This window comes from Marmota marmota, unplaced genomic scaffold (assembly GCF_001458135.2).
Source record: "Marmota marmota marmota unplaced genomic scaffold, marMar, whole genome shotgun sequence".
Classification (NCBI taxonomy): Eukaryota; Metazoa; Chordata; class Mammalia; order Rodentia; family Sciuridae; genus Marmota; species Marmota marmota.
Genome location: NW_026000016.1, coordinates 2,384,461 through 2,401,276, shown reverse-complemented (window position 1 = coordinate 2,401,276; position 16,816 = coordinate 2,384,461). Strand labels below are relative to the sequence as shown.

At 37.1% G+C, this 16,816-nt stretch overlaps 1 protein-coding gene and 1 non-coding gene across 2 annotated transcripts in view; both read right to left on the bottom strand.

Annotated features, from left to right (window-relative positions):
• Cubn (cubilin) overlaps positions 1-16,816 on the bottom strand; it is a 280,157-nt gene that overhangs the window by 26,317 nt on the left and 237,024 nt on the right. The window contains exon 60 of the mRNA XM_048809051.1: positions 533-741. Within this exon, the coding sequence (XP_048665008.1) occupies positions 533-741 (209 nt within the window). The remainder of the gene's footprint in view (positions 1-532; positions 742-16,816) is intronic.
• Trnat-agu lies at positions 1,548-1,620 on the bottom strand. Its single transcript has one exon. It is a non-coding gene; the product is annotated as a tRNA-Thr (tRNA).

Below are 16,816 nucleotides of genomic sequence, written 5' to 3'. Positions count from 1 at the left end.
GGGGGAGGGGGCGGCTCTGCCTCTCAGCAGGCCGCTGCTCCTCTTCTGCCGGTGGGTCGCAGGCCCGCCTACCTTGCAGGAGTCGGTTTACTTTTAATGTTATTTGAAAACTAAGATATTTTTTCTACATAAAAATAATAATAGAAGTAAGTCTAAAAACTTAAGAAATAGACAAATTAAGGGGTGATTACTTGCACTGCAGACACTGTCATTTATTTTAGAATTCACCGAAGGCTCTTTGAATATCTCTCTCCTTACAATGAATCTTCCCATAGATCACTTCTTGACATAGCATTGATGAAGAGGGAACTGAGTCTCAGGGCAATTATAAAATCCACACGGAATTTTTGAGTCATCCATATTAAAGATTAACTTGATATGAGGATGTAGCATCTGTAATATTATATATTGCATCATGGAAGAATAATTCATTGCAAAAAGCAGTAGTACTCACCATATCCAAGACTTCAATTGGAATATAGTATCTTAAAGCCTGGGATTACTTCACACTGCTGTGATATAATAATCTTACCTTTACATAATCATAAAGGCACTGTTGTGAATTGGTCATTGCCTCCAGAGCAAACGTATTGAAGGTGAGTTGAATGAGTTTGTTTACAGGTGCTATTATGAGCCATGTGCAGCTTAAGCCTCTGTCATATTTTCCATTTGAATCAGAATCAGGAGAGACAAAGGTACTATTGGAAACTGTCAGATAACCACCACATCCGTGTTGCGGCCCTGTGAAAACAAAGACGTCACTGTGCAGACCAAGCAGAAGAGATTTTGAATTTTATGTGAAAATTTTGTTTTGTTGTTATTTATTTTTGTGGTGCTGGCGATTAAACCCAGGGCTTTCTACCACTGAGCCACACTCCCAGCTTTTATCATACATATTTTCTTATTCTTTTAAGACAGGGTCTTGCTAAATCGCCCAAGCTGGCTTGGAAGTTGCAATCTTCCTGTCTTGGCCTCCAGAGAAGCTGGGATTATAGGAATGCATCCCCACCCATGGTGGAAGGTTTTAAAAAGAGCATAGCTTCCATTTTCTGTCACACTTTTATGAACATTATTGTGGAGCTTCTGCAGGCTGGGGCAGGTGTCTTTTCCCCTTGCCTGGTTCATTCTCTAATTTATTCCCCCTCCACTCCCACCACAGGTCCTGAGTTACCTCCTTATCAAGGGGACATGGTTACCTAGAAGAGTGATTAACCACATTTGGTTCTATGTACAGTTTTGGAACTCTTGTGTGATTTATTGAAGCACTTCCCAACCTTGAAAAATCCAATTTTCTACAAAATCAAGTATTTTGCACAACAAAACTTGTGGAGAATGTGAACATATTTTACTTTTATGTTTCACTTTTATGAATACTGCAGCACACAAAACTGAATTTATGAAGATTTACTCAACACCCCAAGATAATTGGATCCTAACAAATTTTTTATTCAAAGAGTCTGTTAAAAAGAGGCTGAGAAGCATTTAACACTATAGTCTAGGTTATATTAAACCACACTCTAGCTTTTTTTTTTTTTTTTTTTTCCTGGTGGTGGTACTAGGGATTGAACCCAGGGCCTCGTGCATACTAGGCAAGCGCTCTGCCAACTGAGCTATATCCCCAGCCCCTAAACTACACACTATATGTGATTTTTTTTTCTTTTCCCAAATCAGGGGCAAAAAGAAAGCTGAAGAAGAACTTCAACTAGGGAAAAACTTTGTCTACTTTGAAATAAAAATTTTGTAACAGAATAAAAATACAAAAGACAGACAAAGAATACTCTAAAGATGACTAAACCATATAGTATAGAAACATAAAGAACAACATCTTTGGAATATTGGATTTAGTTTTGTCCACTCCACAGCCTAAGAAAGTACCTCAGATACGATGTAGGCAAAACATAAAGAAAAACTTACAGACAAATTTCAAAAGAAACAGTGGGGAAGAATGTTAAGATTTGGATATGAGGTGTTTCCCTGACCCAAGAGCTCCTGTGTTAATGCAGGAAGTGAAAGAATTAGTCTATGATAGCCATAATCTAATCAGTGATTAATTCATTTGATAGATTCATGATTCAAAAGGACTACAGTCTTGATGGTCACAGTGGGTGGGTAGGGTACGGCCAGAGGAGGTGGGTCACTGGGGGCATGTCCTTGGGGATTATATCTTGTCTCCCTGGCTTCCCCCAACACCCTGTTCTCTTCCTCTCTTACTGTCTCTCTGTGCTTGGTGGCTACCATAAGGTGAGCAGCTTTCCTCTGCCACACTCCGAAGTCACAATGATCCATTTTGCCTCAGGCCCAGAGCAAAGGAGTCAGCTGACCATGGACTGAATCTCTGAAACCATGAGCCCCAAATGAACTCTTCCTCCTCTAGGTTGTTCTTGTGCAGGTATTCTAGTCAAGTGATGGAACTGTCACTAACACAATGAATTGAACTCAAAACAGTCATAGTAGGAATGGAGATTAAGTTGGTGCTCAAAGGAACACCCATAAAGCTTATAAACTACACAGATATAGGTCATTACCAATTCCAAAGTTAAATTTCATTGCGGTTGGCCTTCTATCTCTCATTCCAATTACTCATCTGATAACACTGAAGGGATTGCTTTCAACATTAGGGTGCACGAAGATTTTGTACTTGGATCTTGGTAGAAAATATAAACAATGGTGGCCATCCTCCATCCTGATCACAAATCCAAAGGATGGCAAATGTATGGAGTTACTTTCAGCATAGGTGCATTCTTCAGTAGGTCAGGTTGCCCTCTCCAAAGCTTCTAAGTCAGTTAAAACTGTAGAATATTTTCACAGTCACACATTTTCTGAAGTTAAAAGGTCCAGTCATTGACATATACACATACAGTATTCAAACACAAAAATTACTCTGAAAGCTAAGTAATAAATGTTGTTGCACTATTATTTTGGAACCATGCCTGTGAACTCCTGAAAGAACTGGAATTTGAACAGCTTTTATTCCATCATAGACTGCTACTTAAGGAAACCAATGAAGCTTATTGGCATGCATAGCAGAACAATTACTTTAGGTATAATGAAATGGTGAGTTTATTTATTTATTAAATATCATTTTAATATTCAAGTAAGTATGTATAGGATTGAAGTGGAAAAAGATTAATGGTAGTTCATTAGAATTGACAACCAAGGAAATAATAATGATGTAATGTAGAGAGTGATCTATGTCTTTAGAGAAGCAGGCAAAAACTTGTAGTTTTGGAAGAAGAGAGAGGTTATTTCAGGCTAGGTGGATCTCGAATATTCCAAGGAGGAGGTAACATTTGATTTTAAGGATAAGTAGAAAAAGACTAGGTAGGAACAGGATTGAGATCAGCAATTCCAGGCTGAAAGGATCATATGACCAAAGGTTAAATGGATAAGAATTTATATTTTATGCATAGGAAGGCATGATTTTATCTGAGAAAACAATAAAAAAAAACATGAAGGATAAAAATAAGGACAAGGATTAAGACATGAGGATCAGTTATTCCACAGAGGGTCTCGAATGCCCCCCCATGGAATTTGGCCTTCAGATTTTATTCTGTGGATAACAGAGATCCACTTGAAATGTTTATCAGAAGAGTATTAGGAACAGAATATACTTTCTAGTCAAGTTTGATCTAAAAATTAATCTGGTAGCAGTATTTTACATGTAAGGGAAGGGGACTGGAGGAGGTGAGACCAGTTAAGAGGACATTGCCACAGTGTGAGCTAGAGGTCACAAGGGACAAGACAGAGTGAGAGGTTTATATGCACTATTTTATTAGCCTATCAACTTTAAAAACCAAGTGTTGTTTTCTAGAAGTTCAAGCTATAGATTTGATTACTACTTGTTTATTAGTTGATGCCAACAAGTTAATAAGGTCAGTATGATAATCATACTTGGTCACAGTGATAATTAAAATTATGCCATAAGGTAGACACGGCCTCATTCCACAGAATCTCAGAAAAAGGGTCTTTAAATTGTTGGCAAGCACTGTAAAGGACTGAGCAGCAAATTGGCCTCTTTCTAATTCTTCAGTGCTTCCATGTTTAGTCTTTCTGTTTGCAGTGTTCCAGAAAGAACAAAATTCATTTTTTCTGACCTCTCCACACCAGCCTTTGTCATATGACTCGCTTTAGACAATGAGTGTTAGTGGTCATGAGGGAGGCAGAGGCCTTACACATGCTTATCTTTTTTTTTAGCAAGGCATTTTGTGCTTCTATGATCCACTAAAAGATACGACCCTGCTAACTGCTGGTCCAAAGTGAAAGTGGATTCATGTGAAGCAGACCTGAACCCAGTCTGAAAATTACAGCCATGCATGGCTAGCAGACAGACTGAAACAGAGGCAGGCAAGCTAGTCTGCAGACCCATACGTGATAAAAATAAACACTTTCATTATAAGCCAAAAGCTTTTGGATGGCAAGGGCCAACCAATACACAGACAAATGGCTTGTCTGAGTTATCAAATTATAATGTAGCACATTGCTTAATTCATAAACTATACACACAGAATAAAGATGGAGAACTAGCATCATCATCAGACAATCCTGGCCAAAATAGTCAAATAACCGAAGTCAAAACAATATTGTACAAGTGAAGTGGTGTTCCCGTGGTGCTGGAAATGGTAATCACTGATTCCCCTACATTAGTATCTAAACATGGTGCCGTTGCTCCATGTGTCTGCTCCTCCTACGGTAAAATGGAAATTCAAGTGTATGTGTCTTTTCGGAAACATAAAGATCAATACTAACAAAAGAAGGTTATTTCACCTAAAAGTGCTGCTGCCATGTTAGTATTTCTGTATTTCAATGATAGCAGGATAATATAGAACTCTGTGACTATGAAAAAGAGTCCAATACGTAAAATAAACACACACACACACACACAACACGCACACACACGTACGTATTAACTGTACTGCTATTTTGTCCTTTTCTTTCCTTTTTTTTACTCCTCCTTTATTTCTTTTTGTTATTGGGTACTGAACCTTGGGCCTTGTGCATGCCAGGCAAGCACTCTTTATTGATATTCTGATTACCCCTTTTTACTGGTATAATGCATCTTAACCTGGATGTGCTTAGTGTCATAAATCCATCATCTTCCTCATCATTGCACATCTTTCTACCAGGCAGACAATGCTCACCCACCAGCACCTGCTTCATCAGTCAGGTTGTGACAGAGCCCCTCTGACAACACACCCTGTTCCCAGACCAAATCTCGCTCTGATCTTCCCCAAAGAGCAAACATGTCACTCAAAAGAGCTATTTCTTTAGAGGAAAATAAAAATGTTTTGGCTACAAAACTACTGGAAATATAAACCCAGGAGAAGAAGTGAGATTCGGGTCCAGATCTACTTAATTAAAAATCAGTAAAAGAATCCTAAATTATTTCCCTCCAATGATCAAACCTCAGAGTGAAGTACAAACCAAGATAAATCTGATAAAGAAAAAAATAGTTCTATCTAAGAGAAAACACCTTGGAGGCTTTAGTGGAGTAAGATTCAGTTTTAAGTAGTCACCTATTTGAAGAGCTGACATTTTTGTGGCTGACGCTGCAGGCAGCTGATATTTATTGAGGTCTTTTGGATAGCATCTCTATCTGTCTCTGGACAACTAGTACTTAGGTGGCTGATGGCTAGCTGGACTTACAGATAAACATGAGCCTGGCTTCAGGCACTTTGCTGTTTTCCAGAAACATCCATGATTCTGAACCACAGTCTAAATATATAGCAGCAAAGCACAAAAAGCATAATAGAAAAGCACTCAAGGCTAAGGCCAGAGGGAAATGGCAGCACAGCCTGAGAGTGTCATCTCAACCATAGGGATACAGGGCTGGATCTTTATACTCCTTGTTTTGAATAAACCTTACTGAGACTTTCAAAGTTGTGGTATTCAATAGTTCCAACACAGTAAATTCATTTTAAAAATCAACTAGTATTAAGCTAAACTTGTTTTTCTCTTAAAAGAAACAGAATTTATTATTTTACTCCCTGCCCTCAAGTGTGTACAATATTTCTGGTATAATATTTATATCATGCAAGAAAAAAATATCTTAATAGTCTTTGTAACATGAGTTGTTTCTTGTGTTTAGTAACTTCACTCATTAGTATATTGCAGTTTAGATAGCATAATTTGAGACATAGCCTAATGCAATTTGGAATGTATATTGACTCTGGTCATATTTGGGAAGAATACTGCTAAAATACTAAAAGAAAGGCAACTTGCTAAATGGAAGGTAACTTCAACAGCTAATCAGTAGATATAGTCAACAGAAAAAGAGCAATATAAATACAGGTCCACAATTTAAAATGGTTCAACTTATTACTGTTTTTAACTTGAATATAGTGTGAAAATTATACACGTTCAGTAGAAACTGTACTTAAATACAGTAGAATTTTGAATTCTCATATTTTCTTGGGCTAGTGACATAAGATGCAGTCCTCTCTCACAATGCTGGGCAACAACAGTGAGCCACTTGACCATGAAGGTGAACAGCCAATACTCCACAGTTTACTTCTTGCTGAGCTCTGTTGTTCAGTAAGTTGGATATGTTAAATGTATTTTTAACCTACAATATGTTCAACTTACAATGGATTTTTGGAACATGGCCCATTGCAAATTGAGGAACATCTGCGTAAAAAACTTAGGAAACGGAAGATTTTATCATTACCTTCTAATTGATTTTGTATTATTCAGATATCGCTAAAAACATCTCATATATGCATCATTGGTCCCAGGGAATTTCATGGGAACCATTCTTTCCAACTTTGAACCTTAAAAAATGATGAAGCAAAATGATATGATCATGTCAATTAATGTTGGAAAAAGAGTTGACAAAATCCAGCAGACATTTATAATAAAGTCAGCAAACTGGAATAGAAGGGAAATTTCTTAACTTAATAAAGAGCATGTATAAAAACTTACAGCTAATAGCACACTTAGACGTGGAAAACTAAAGTCTTTTCCCTTAAGATCAGGAATAAAGTAAGTGTATTTCTTTCTTATCACTCTGAGTCAGCATATCATTAGAATTTTTGCCAATATTAGGCAAGGAAAAAAATAATATACAGATGGGATATGAAGAAATAAAACTGGTACCATTTGCAGGTGTCATTATTATCTATGTGAAAAATTCCAAGGAATACACAGAAACATCCTTATAACTATGAAAAACAAGCTCACAAAAACTCAGGATATATTACATAAAAATCAATAATATTTCTATATACTAGTAATGAACAAGTGGAAGCCAAAATTGAAAAACATACATAAATTATATTAATTTTTCATCTCTGTGATCAAAATACCCATAAGTCCAACTTAGAGGAGGAAAAATTTATTTGTGTCTCACAGTTTCAGAGGTTCAGGCCTTGGTTGGATGACTCCATTGTTTTGGGTTCAAGGTGAGAGAGAACGTTATGGCGGAAGATAGCTGCTCAGCTCATTACAGATGGGAAGCAGAGAGAATGTGAGGTGGAGGGGTCTTAGGGAAGATGAACCCTTCCAGGGAACTCTCCCAATGACCCACCACCACTAGTCACACCCACTGACCCAGAGTTACCACCTAGCACAGCAGCCCTTTAGAATGGACAGATTAGGTTATTAGTTCTCATAATAATCACTTCATTTCTGAATATTTCTGCATTCACATGGGAGTTTTGGGGGGATACCTCATATCCAACCCGTAACAAAAATTAATGAAACATGTATAGGATATATGTGTCAACAATTACAGAATGATAAAATAAATAGAAGAAGAACTAAATAAACTGAGAGACATATCTATTCATGGATTGTTCCCAAAATGATGCACAGATATATGCAACTCCTATCAAAATCCAGTAAGGTTTAGGTGCAAACAAATACTTATTTTAACTTTATATGGAATGATCTTTAGCTAAATAAAATAATTTTGACAAAGAAAAATAATTTGTAAAGAATTACTATACCTTATATAAGGCTTACTGTGTAGGCATAGTAATCTAGACAATATGATAGTGGTGGAGAGTTAGGCTCATAGATAAACAAACAGAATAGAAAACCCAGAAATAGACCACACACGTATGTCATCTGATTTTTTATCAAGGTGCTAAAGCAATTCAATAGGAAAAAGACAGTATTTTCAACAAATGGTACTAGAACAATCAGACATCCAGAAGCAAAAAAATTAACTTCAACCTAAACCTCAGACTTTAAGCAAATGAATCGGAGACACAAACTAAAAATATAAAGCCATTAAAAGAAAACAGCAAAAAACTGTTCAGAGCCTCAAAATAGAAAAAAAAATTCTTAGGCTTGATATAAAAAAAATATGATCCATAGAAGAAAAACTCATAAATTGGACTGCCTCAAAATTAAAAACTTTTGTTCTATGAAAGACTCATTTGAGTGGATGCAAAGACAAAGTATAGACTGGGGCAAAATATGTACAAACTACATACCTGAAAAGGACTATTATTGAGACTGCTCTGTAAAGAGTTCCCAAAAATCAAAGGTGGAAAAGCAAATGGTTTAGTTAAATGGACAAAAGACATAAACAGATATTGCATTAAAGAAGATGTGTGGATGTCATGAAAGCACATGACAATTGCTCATTGCTAGGGCAACACAAACCAAAACCACAATGAGATGTTCTTACATACCTTTAGGAAGATCCAAAGTATAACTAAACAACCACAGAAACAAGAGCTCATCATGGAGTACAGTCATCTACAAAGGGATAACCAGGCAAGAGTACAAAGTTCTCCTAACCCAAATAATGGAAGCACATGACAATGGAAAAGCATCTTAAAGCGCTGAATAAAAAGAAATGCCAAACTAGAATTCTATATGCAGAGAAAACAGTCCTCAAAGTTCAAGACAAACTAATGTCAGGAAAAAAGTTACCAAAAGTTTTGAAAAATGTTGTGTTAAGAGAGAGCATGGTTAATAGTAATGCACTATTTAGTCATCATAAAACAGGTTGCAATATAAAAGAGGTAAAAGTTATAAAATAAAACCAAGTATCCAATAACTTTTAAATACTAATGGAATTGTTTTATTGTCATTCATGTTTTACTTTGTGCCTTGTGCTATTGATATTTCAACTTTTACAACTCTGATATTTCACCTTTTATTTCTTTCATTATTATTTATCTAATAATAGAAATATTATATATATATATTGTATATTATATATATTATATATAATTATATTAATATAATTATATATAATATCATACATATAATTTTATATATATGTATATATAAATATATATTGAACAGTGACAGAAATTACTTTCCCATTTCTCAACACTTGCTAAGTGCCTTGATAAGGAACTTAATTTCTTTGCAAATTAGTACCACAATCTGTACACTGAACATCATGACCAGCATACCAATCAGGGTAACACCATAAATTTTTTTTCTTAATTTTTTCCTTTTGTGAGAATCCCATGGTAAGTAAATTTGCTAAGTTGGAGGCCATAATTTTGAGTTCCAGATCTTTTGTTATAGGTTTATTACCTTGATATTTCAAAGTAATTATACTCCTCATAGCTGAGCTCTTTACCACTATGCTATGAAAAGCCAACAAGGACAGATGTCTCACTTGTCTGTCACTGACACCAAAAAGATAATGGGCTTCTAATATGTGATTGTGTGTGTATACTATTTATAAATACACATTTATAATGTTACAACATAAATTACATTTATACTACTTATTATTTTATAAATATTTAATAAACAATCAGATATACCATAAGCATTCATATACTATAAAATAGAGTACATAATATATTTATGTGAATATAAATATGTATTAAGGTTATAAACTATTTGCCTTATAAATATAAAATGTAGTATAAATATACAATTATTCTATATTATATTAATAAAGAGTATAGTTTATGTAAAATATTTTCTCTTTTCCTATGGAAAGGAAGAAACAAAACAACTGCTATAGTCATATGAAGTAGTTACACAGTAATAGTATGTTACTAACTGTTAGTATATTACTAAATATACTATTCATACTAAATATACTATTCAGGATGGTACAGATAGGCATGCTGTGAGGAGAAAGCCAGCAGCATCCAGTGAGAGAGAGAAGCAGCTCTACCCCAAAGGAAAGGAAAGCTGTTACTATCTTTCAGGAAGCTTATCCCCAGGATGTCTGTCCCTCCTTGAGTGTTTTTATCAAATGCCACAGAGGCCATGTAGCCTGATTAGGAAAAGCATTTTAGGGAGACAGCCCAAACTAGTAAAACTTGGCTTTACCTCTTACAAATCCTTTGACCATAAACAAATTACTTCATCTCCTCAATTCTTATTTCCTCCTTTGTCAAATGGGGTAATTCCTTTCTCCTGGGGTAGTTGTGAGGCTTAGTTGAGGTAATCTATGGAAGGCAGCTTGGGCTACATCTGGAGCAGAGGAGATGCTTGGTGACAGGCAGTCATTATCATCATGCCCTGGGATTTCGAGACAAGCCTTCACTTGCGAGTGAGCAGAACATAAAGCCACCACACAAAGTTAGCAGACATTCCCGGTATTAGAACAAAGGGAAGAACACAGATACATAACACTAATATGGTTATACTTAAACGATTCATTTGTATCTAAAGGATATTTGAAGATTTTTATTGCTTACTGACTATATTTTGCTTTTAGGTTCCTGGGAACACTACATCAGTGATAAGCCAATCTGAACAAAGATAATGATTATTATAGGAAATCTATGGTTATGAATAATTTAACCCAAACATCCAGTTATCTGAGACAGGAGTGGGTTTCATTTGAGGAGGGCTGTGCGGCTTAGGTCATGCAGAATGTTTGCTCCCCAGCTCTTGTTACTGAATATTTTTCAAGTGTTATCTTATATTTCACTAGTAACTCAATTTTATCTTAGCTTGGTCTCCACTGTACCATCTGGTTTATTTTCCCAAGGACAGCCTTGTCCTTCAAGTCCTGGTCTTGAAGCAATCTGGTCATTCTGAGGGACACAGACTCTGATATTGGAATATGTTTATTAAAACCCTTTCCTTTCTTCTTGCTGATCTGGCATCTAACTCTAGGTTACTTGCTTTTGTAAGGCTTTGGTGAACTACACATTTGGTATTTTCTTCATCCCATTCCCACATTCTAAGCTAAGCAAAAAATTCTTTTCAATAAAACCCACAGAGAATAACCTGCAGATAACCTCGTCTTTGGCATCGTCCCCCTAGGGAAGTCTAATCAACAGTGAAAGTGACCAGGCTTAGAAAGGGCGGAAATAAGCTTAGTCTAGTTTTCTATAAATGGGTTTAGACTTTCAGCTCATCTCATTCTCAGACTTCGTTAAGAGGGAGAAAATGACATTAAGGAACCAGACAAATAACATTCCCTGGTTGCTTTCAAGCAATACCCACATTATTGCTAAACTAAGAGGTATGTGAGCAGTGGTTTATCAAATTATTCAACTGATAATTCAACTATTTTATTGCTCTTGTACTTCAAAAAGTCATGTAGGTTAGCAGCTTACATCAGACTGCCAAGAGGCACCCAGAGATACACACACATGTATTTTAAATGTCATTGAATATTTTATGCTTTATTCTTTTACTGTTTAGCTGCACAATTTCAGAATGTCTCTCAAAGGTTAAACTTAGTACCACAACTGTGAAAGTTAAATAGAACAGAAGCAGAAGCCTGGAGTTGATATGTTCAAGTTTTCTCAATTTGTTGAGACCTGTTTTCCTTTGTGGCCCCTGACTCTCCTCAGCTTTTTATTTCCCCCTTCTTTTCTTATCCTCATTTACAAGCAAACCGTTTTTCAATTTCCTCAACTTCCTCTCAACACCCCCAACTGTGTCCTTTACCATGTTTGAAAGATATTTCCTGAATGTTAAGGTAGCAAGTAAAAGTCCAGACTCTAGCCAGGTGCAGTGGTGCACACCTGTAATCCTAGGGGCTCAGGAGGCTAAGGCACAGGGATCATGAGTTCAAAGCCAGCCTCAGCAAAAGCAAGGTGCTAAGCAACTCAGTGAGACCTGTCTGTAAATAAAGTACAAAATAGGGCTGGGAATATGGCTCAGTGGTTGAGTGCCCCTAAGATAAATCTCCAGTACCCCCTCACCCCCTCCCCACAAAATCAGGACACCAAACACACCTGACCCGAATGTTGACCCGGGTCCACTGTTTGTAACACTGGACAAAGTGATTCCATTTACCTCCCTGAGAAAAGCTCAACTATATCAATCCACATTGAATTTTGAGAATGAGTTGAATCTAGAGATAATATATATAATACATGTTATATGTCTCATAATAAAATATAATTTTGAGTCAGGCATAAATTATGCTTTTATTCTTTAATTCATTCATATAGTCAGTACTGATGAAGTAAAAATTATGTGCTAGGCCTCTGCAAGGTCTTAGGATTTAATTAGAATTTAGCTTTTGATTTCAGATTCAAGTTGTAAAATGTACTTGAGGACTTTATAATTAGATGTCAGTGCAAGGTGGGTATGAAGGAATTAAAAAAATCATTCAGTTTGAAGGGCTGCTGTTGAGAATGTTGACTCCTGCCACTCCTTCAGCCACTCCCCACTGGAGTGGGGGGGGTAGTGGCGGGGGCAGGTTGGAGTCTTAGATATTTGGGACCATTACTTTCTAATATATTATCTTCCTTTTTGACAACTAAGGTGCTTTATAGGAATTAGCTTTCTATCTCAAAAGATAGAAAAAGGTAATATTTCAGATTGATCTTTTTTAGTGGATAAAAATTGAGCTCAGAAATGTTGTAGGACTTTCCTAATGCCATCTCACCAGGGGTAACATAACGCATCAACTGGATCATGGCCTGAACTATAGCTCTTCCCATCAGACTATATTTCTATCTTTGTTGGACAATGAGTCAGTGTGCGCTTGTTAGACATGTGTTTTGATATTTTTTCCTTTATCATAGCAAAGGTTCAGAGTCTGACCCTCATGCCACCTGATTCATTCTTCATATGACAAATGCCCCAGGTGAAGCAAGACAGTGGCCTTACTTGTTACCTTAACATTCACGAAAAATCTTTCAAACATGGTAAAAGGACACAGTTGGGCTGTGGCTGAGGGAACTATGAGCCCTGTGTCCTGTTCCCAACCACTGATGTCTCTTGTCCCTGATATTGCTGTCTTCTTCAGCAACATCAGGGATATTGCTTGTCCTTCTATGATGTGTTATCCTGCAGGGGGCGCTCCTTACTCTCCTGGGCAATTCACTGACTTAAATGACTCAGAACCTACTTATGCTAAATTCCTATGTGAGTTCTGAAGTTCCACTGAAGTGGTACAGAATGTACTGTTTCAGAAAAAAAAAAATGAAACAACAATGGTGCTGCCCAGTAAACACATGAGTTTAAAATCCCCAGTCTCATATCATATCTAGAAGGTCAGTGTATAATGTGCCTAGTGCACCATGAAAAGACCCGCTGAGCAAAGCTTTGGTTATGAGAGCAGCCCAGTAAGAAAGAATGGATGTGATCATGATCGATCATATTCCACAAGTGCCAAGTGCTTTGTCTGTGACACACAGAGCAGAGTCACGGCTGAAGCAGACCTTGATGGTAAAGGAGAAGCTGAAACTAATCTAGCAGAGGTTGCTAGATTAAAGGGTGCTTGTAAGTGTCAGTTCTGCCCTGCACAGCCTACCCACTTCAGCCAAACCCAAAGAACCAATGGCTTTTTTAAACTTTGTGAAACCACAGTCTGAACAGCTGATGAAAGCTATGCACGTGGTCTAGAAAAATGCTCAGATTATAGGTCATTTCAGTTTCACAGATCCTTGAAGCCCAGTATGATCGTTTTTCTGGTTATCAGTCATTCAGGATCAATCATCCATGTAGTGTTGAAATGCACAGGAAATATGGGAAGGCGAATTTGTATTTCAGATAGATGTTAGCTCCTCAGCCTTCCTTGCTTTGCTTTCTCCTTACCTCATATCCCACACAAAGGCTTTAACAAAAATTCCATTCTAACAGAAATTCCATGGCATTTTAATCAACACACATGTAGCAATTAGCAATTAGGGACTATTTCCACCAATTCACTCTGACCCATTACTATACAAATATAACAAACGTCAAGGAGAACTTGGTGCAATAATCACACAATTATATAAACCGGACTCTTTTCTGACTTCTGGAAAATTAAGGCAGATGTACATAAATTATTGCCAAGTATATAATCTAAACAGCCAAGCTACGAGTCTCCACTTAGGGCTTTCGTCAAGATATAGCTAAATGGAAATGTTACAGACTCCAGTGATCTCCTTCCACATCCATTATTTATGCACTGAGGATGTTCTTTCCTAGGTGAACTGAGAACCTTGGGAAAATGCACTGTCTCTTTCACAAAGTTGCTTTCCCTTTCCTTACAAGAAAGCCCGGGTGGTTTTAAATGGATGAGTTCAAGGAGGAGGGCTAATACCCTATTAGCCACGTCTAACTTTTCTTAAATCCATATCTGTAACTAAAAGATTATATAAACCCTAGAATCAAAGCTGCTTTTGTTGTTGATTCCCATTTCTTCATACAACCAACAAGAATGAAAAGTTCTTTAAAATAATAAACCTCTTACGTGGATTTTGAGGCTTTGTAGGACCTAATACGAAGTTATAATACTCAAGTTAAAAATTTATCTTTAAAGATTAGCTAAAATCATTTCTTAAATATCTCCTAGCAGCCGATGGCATCTACACAGATGACAGAGAGGTAAAAGTTCTCATGAAATACAATGGCAGCACAGTGCTAACAAGTAATGAAATCCCCTTTCTGCTCTCTCCACTTCAACCTTTTCTCTGAGATCAGAGGCAAACAGTAATTTACTCAAAGTGTTCTGTGACTCATGCAGGAACAATGTCCCTGACAGTGTACTTTTTTTTTTTTTGCTTCTGTGTTACTTCAGTTCAGTAAAATCACTCAGTCTAAAAAGTCTTCTTTGTAGCTCAGAAAGACATGGTCATTTAATGAGGCCTGGGAGCCCTGGCTAACATGGGGGGCTTCGTGCCTGTGACAGCAGTGTGCAGAGCTTCCAGGTGGGTATTTCAATGGCCATGTGAGCACAGATGAGGGAAAAAAGAAACAACTTGAAAACAGGATGCACAGCAAATGCAAACGTGCACCGCCATTCGGTTTTAAAGACTGGGCTCAAGGCAAGAATATGTGAGCTCTTCAGCGCCAGATAACTCCAAAAGAAATTAATCACTTCTCTTACACCACTCAATGAAGACAACACTCTTCTGTCCCTGAGACTTGCTCTCTGGTTACTGCAGACACAGTTAGGGAGGCTAGGCAGCAAAGTGATTTTCTCTGATACAAAGTCATCTGCAGTTTTATGGGGATGCTTTTCAAACACAAATGTCTAACTCCTTCCTTCAGGAAGCACACAACAAATGAACTGTCCAAATGTAAAGAAGTTTCAGGTAATCTCTGTTTTTGTATCAGAGAGGTGAAGGTTACTCACATCTTGGGGTGAAGAGAGAGAGTTGAGCTGGGCGCCGTGGCATGTGCCTATAATCCCAGTGGCTTGGGAGGCTGAGGCAGGAGGATCGAAAGTTCAAAACCAGCCTCAGCAATCTAGCAAGGCTCTAAGCAACTTATGAGACCTTGTCTCAAAATAAAACATAAAAAGGACTGGGGATGTGGCTTAGTGGTTAAGTGTCCCTAGGTTCAATCCCCAGTAGAGAGAGAGAGAGAAAGATAGATTGATTTGGAAAAATGAGTCAGGATTATTATTATACAAAAAAACACGGGGAAATCCAGGAAGCTATTAAGTTCCAGAACACTAATCACATTAATAATCAAGCGGAAGAGTCGAAACACTTTCCAGAGTCACATAGAAATTATGCCTAGATGTTATTAGTATAGATAAACAGAGAACTGATTACCTTTGATTTTAAATGATTTGAACTTCTAGGCCAACTGTATATAGATAATTGTCTCACCTGCAGTGACAATAAACTGGGGTGTTATTTTCAATTTACCTTCACCTAGCTTTACCTGCCACCTCCTGATATTTTCAAGGCCACTCTCTGAAATCCAAATTGCTTCTCAAGCATCAACTTGGTCCTTGGTCCCTGCATTTAGATATCTGACAGGCTCTCAATCCCAAATGCATCAAAATAAATGACATATCCCCCTAAACTTAGTTTAAGTTACCACCACTCTATAAATCACCTGTAAGATCTGACTCCAACTCCCATGTCCTGATGTAACATATCACCTGGTTCCAAATGCTGTACTTCTGCTGTGGTCTCCCTTCTCAGAATCTCTAATAAGAGTTTCACCCTGTCCTCTGCCTCTAGTTCTACGTGTGTTAGTTTAAGTCTCAGCTATTTTCCATAAGAATTTCTGTGAGAAGCTTCTTCCTTCTCAGGTTGTAGGACCCTCAAGCCTTTTTATGTTTTGTTTTGATAATCAGGTCTGGCCATGAGGTGAACACTTAAAATCCTCCAAGACTCTTCCCCATTTTAGGGGTAAAGTTGGTGTGGTCAGTGGCGACCTCCTTCTTGGCCTGGTTCTTGCCTATCTTTAAGTTCAACTTTCACTCTTTCTGTAGTTGATAATATGAAGTTTGGGTCTCTTTGGAGGTTGGTTAGGTAGGCAGATCTGCCTTTGCCTGTGGGAGAGGTAAATGGGTTTAATGGTTTTTTGTTTTTATTTTTGTTCTTTTTTATATTTTTTCTTTGTATTTTTTCTTTTTTATGTTGGAATTTTTTTAACCCAAAGACTTCATCCATAATTTTTAAACCCAAGATGTATGCAAGATTGTCCTCTACTCTTAAATGCAGTTATAAAGGAAAAAAAAATAATTAAA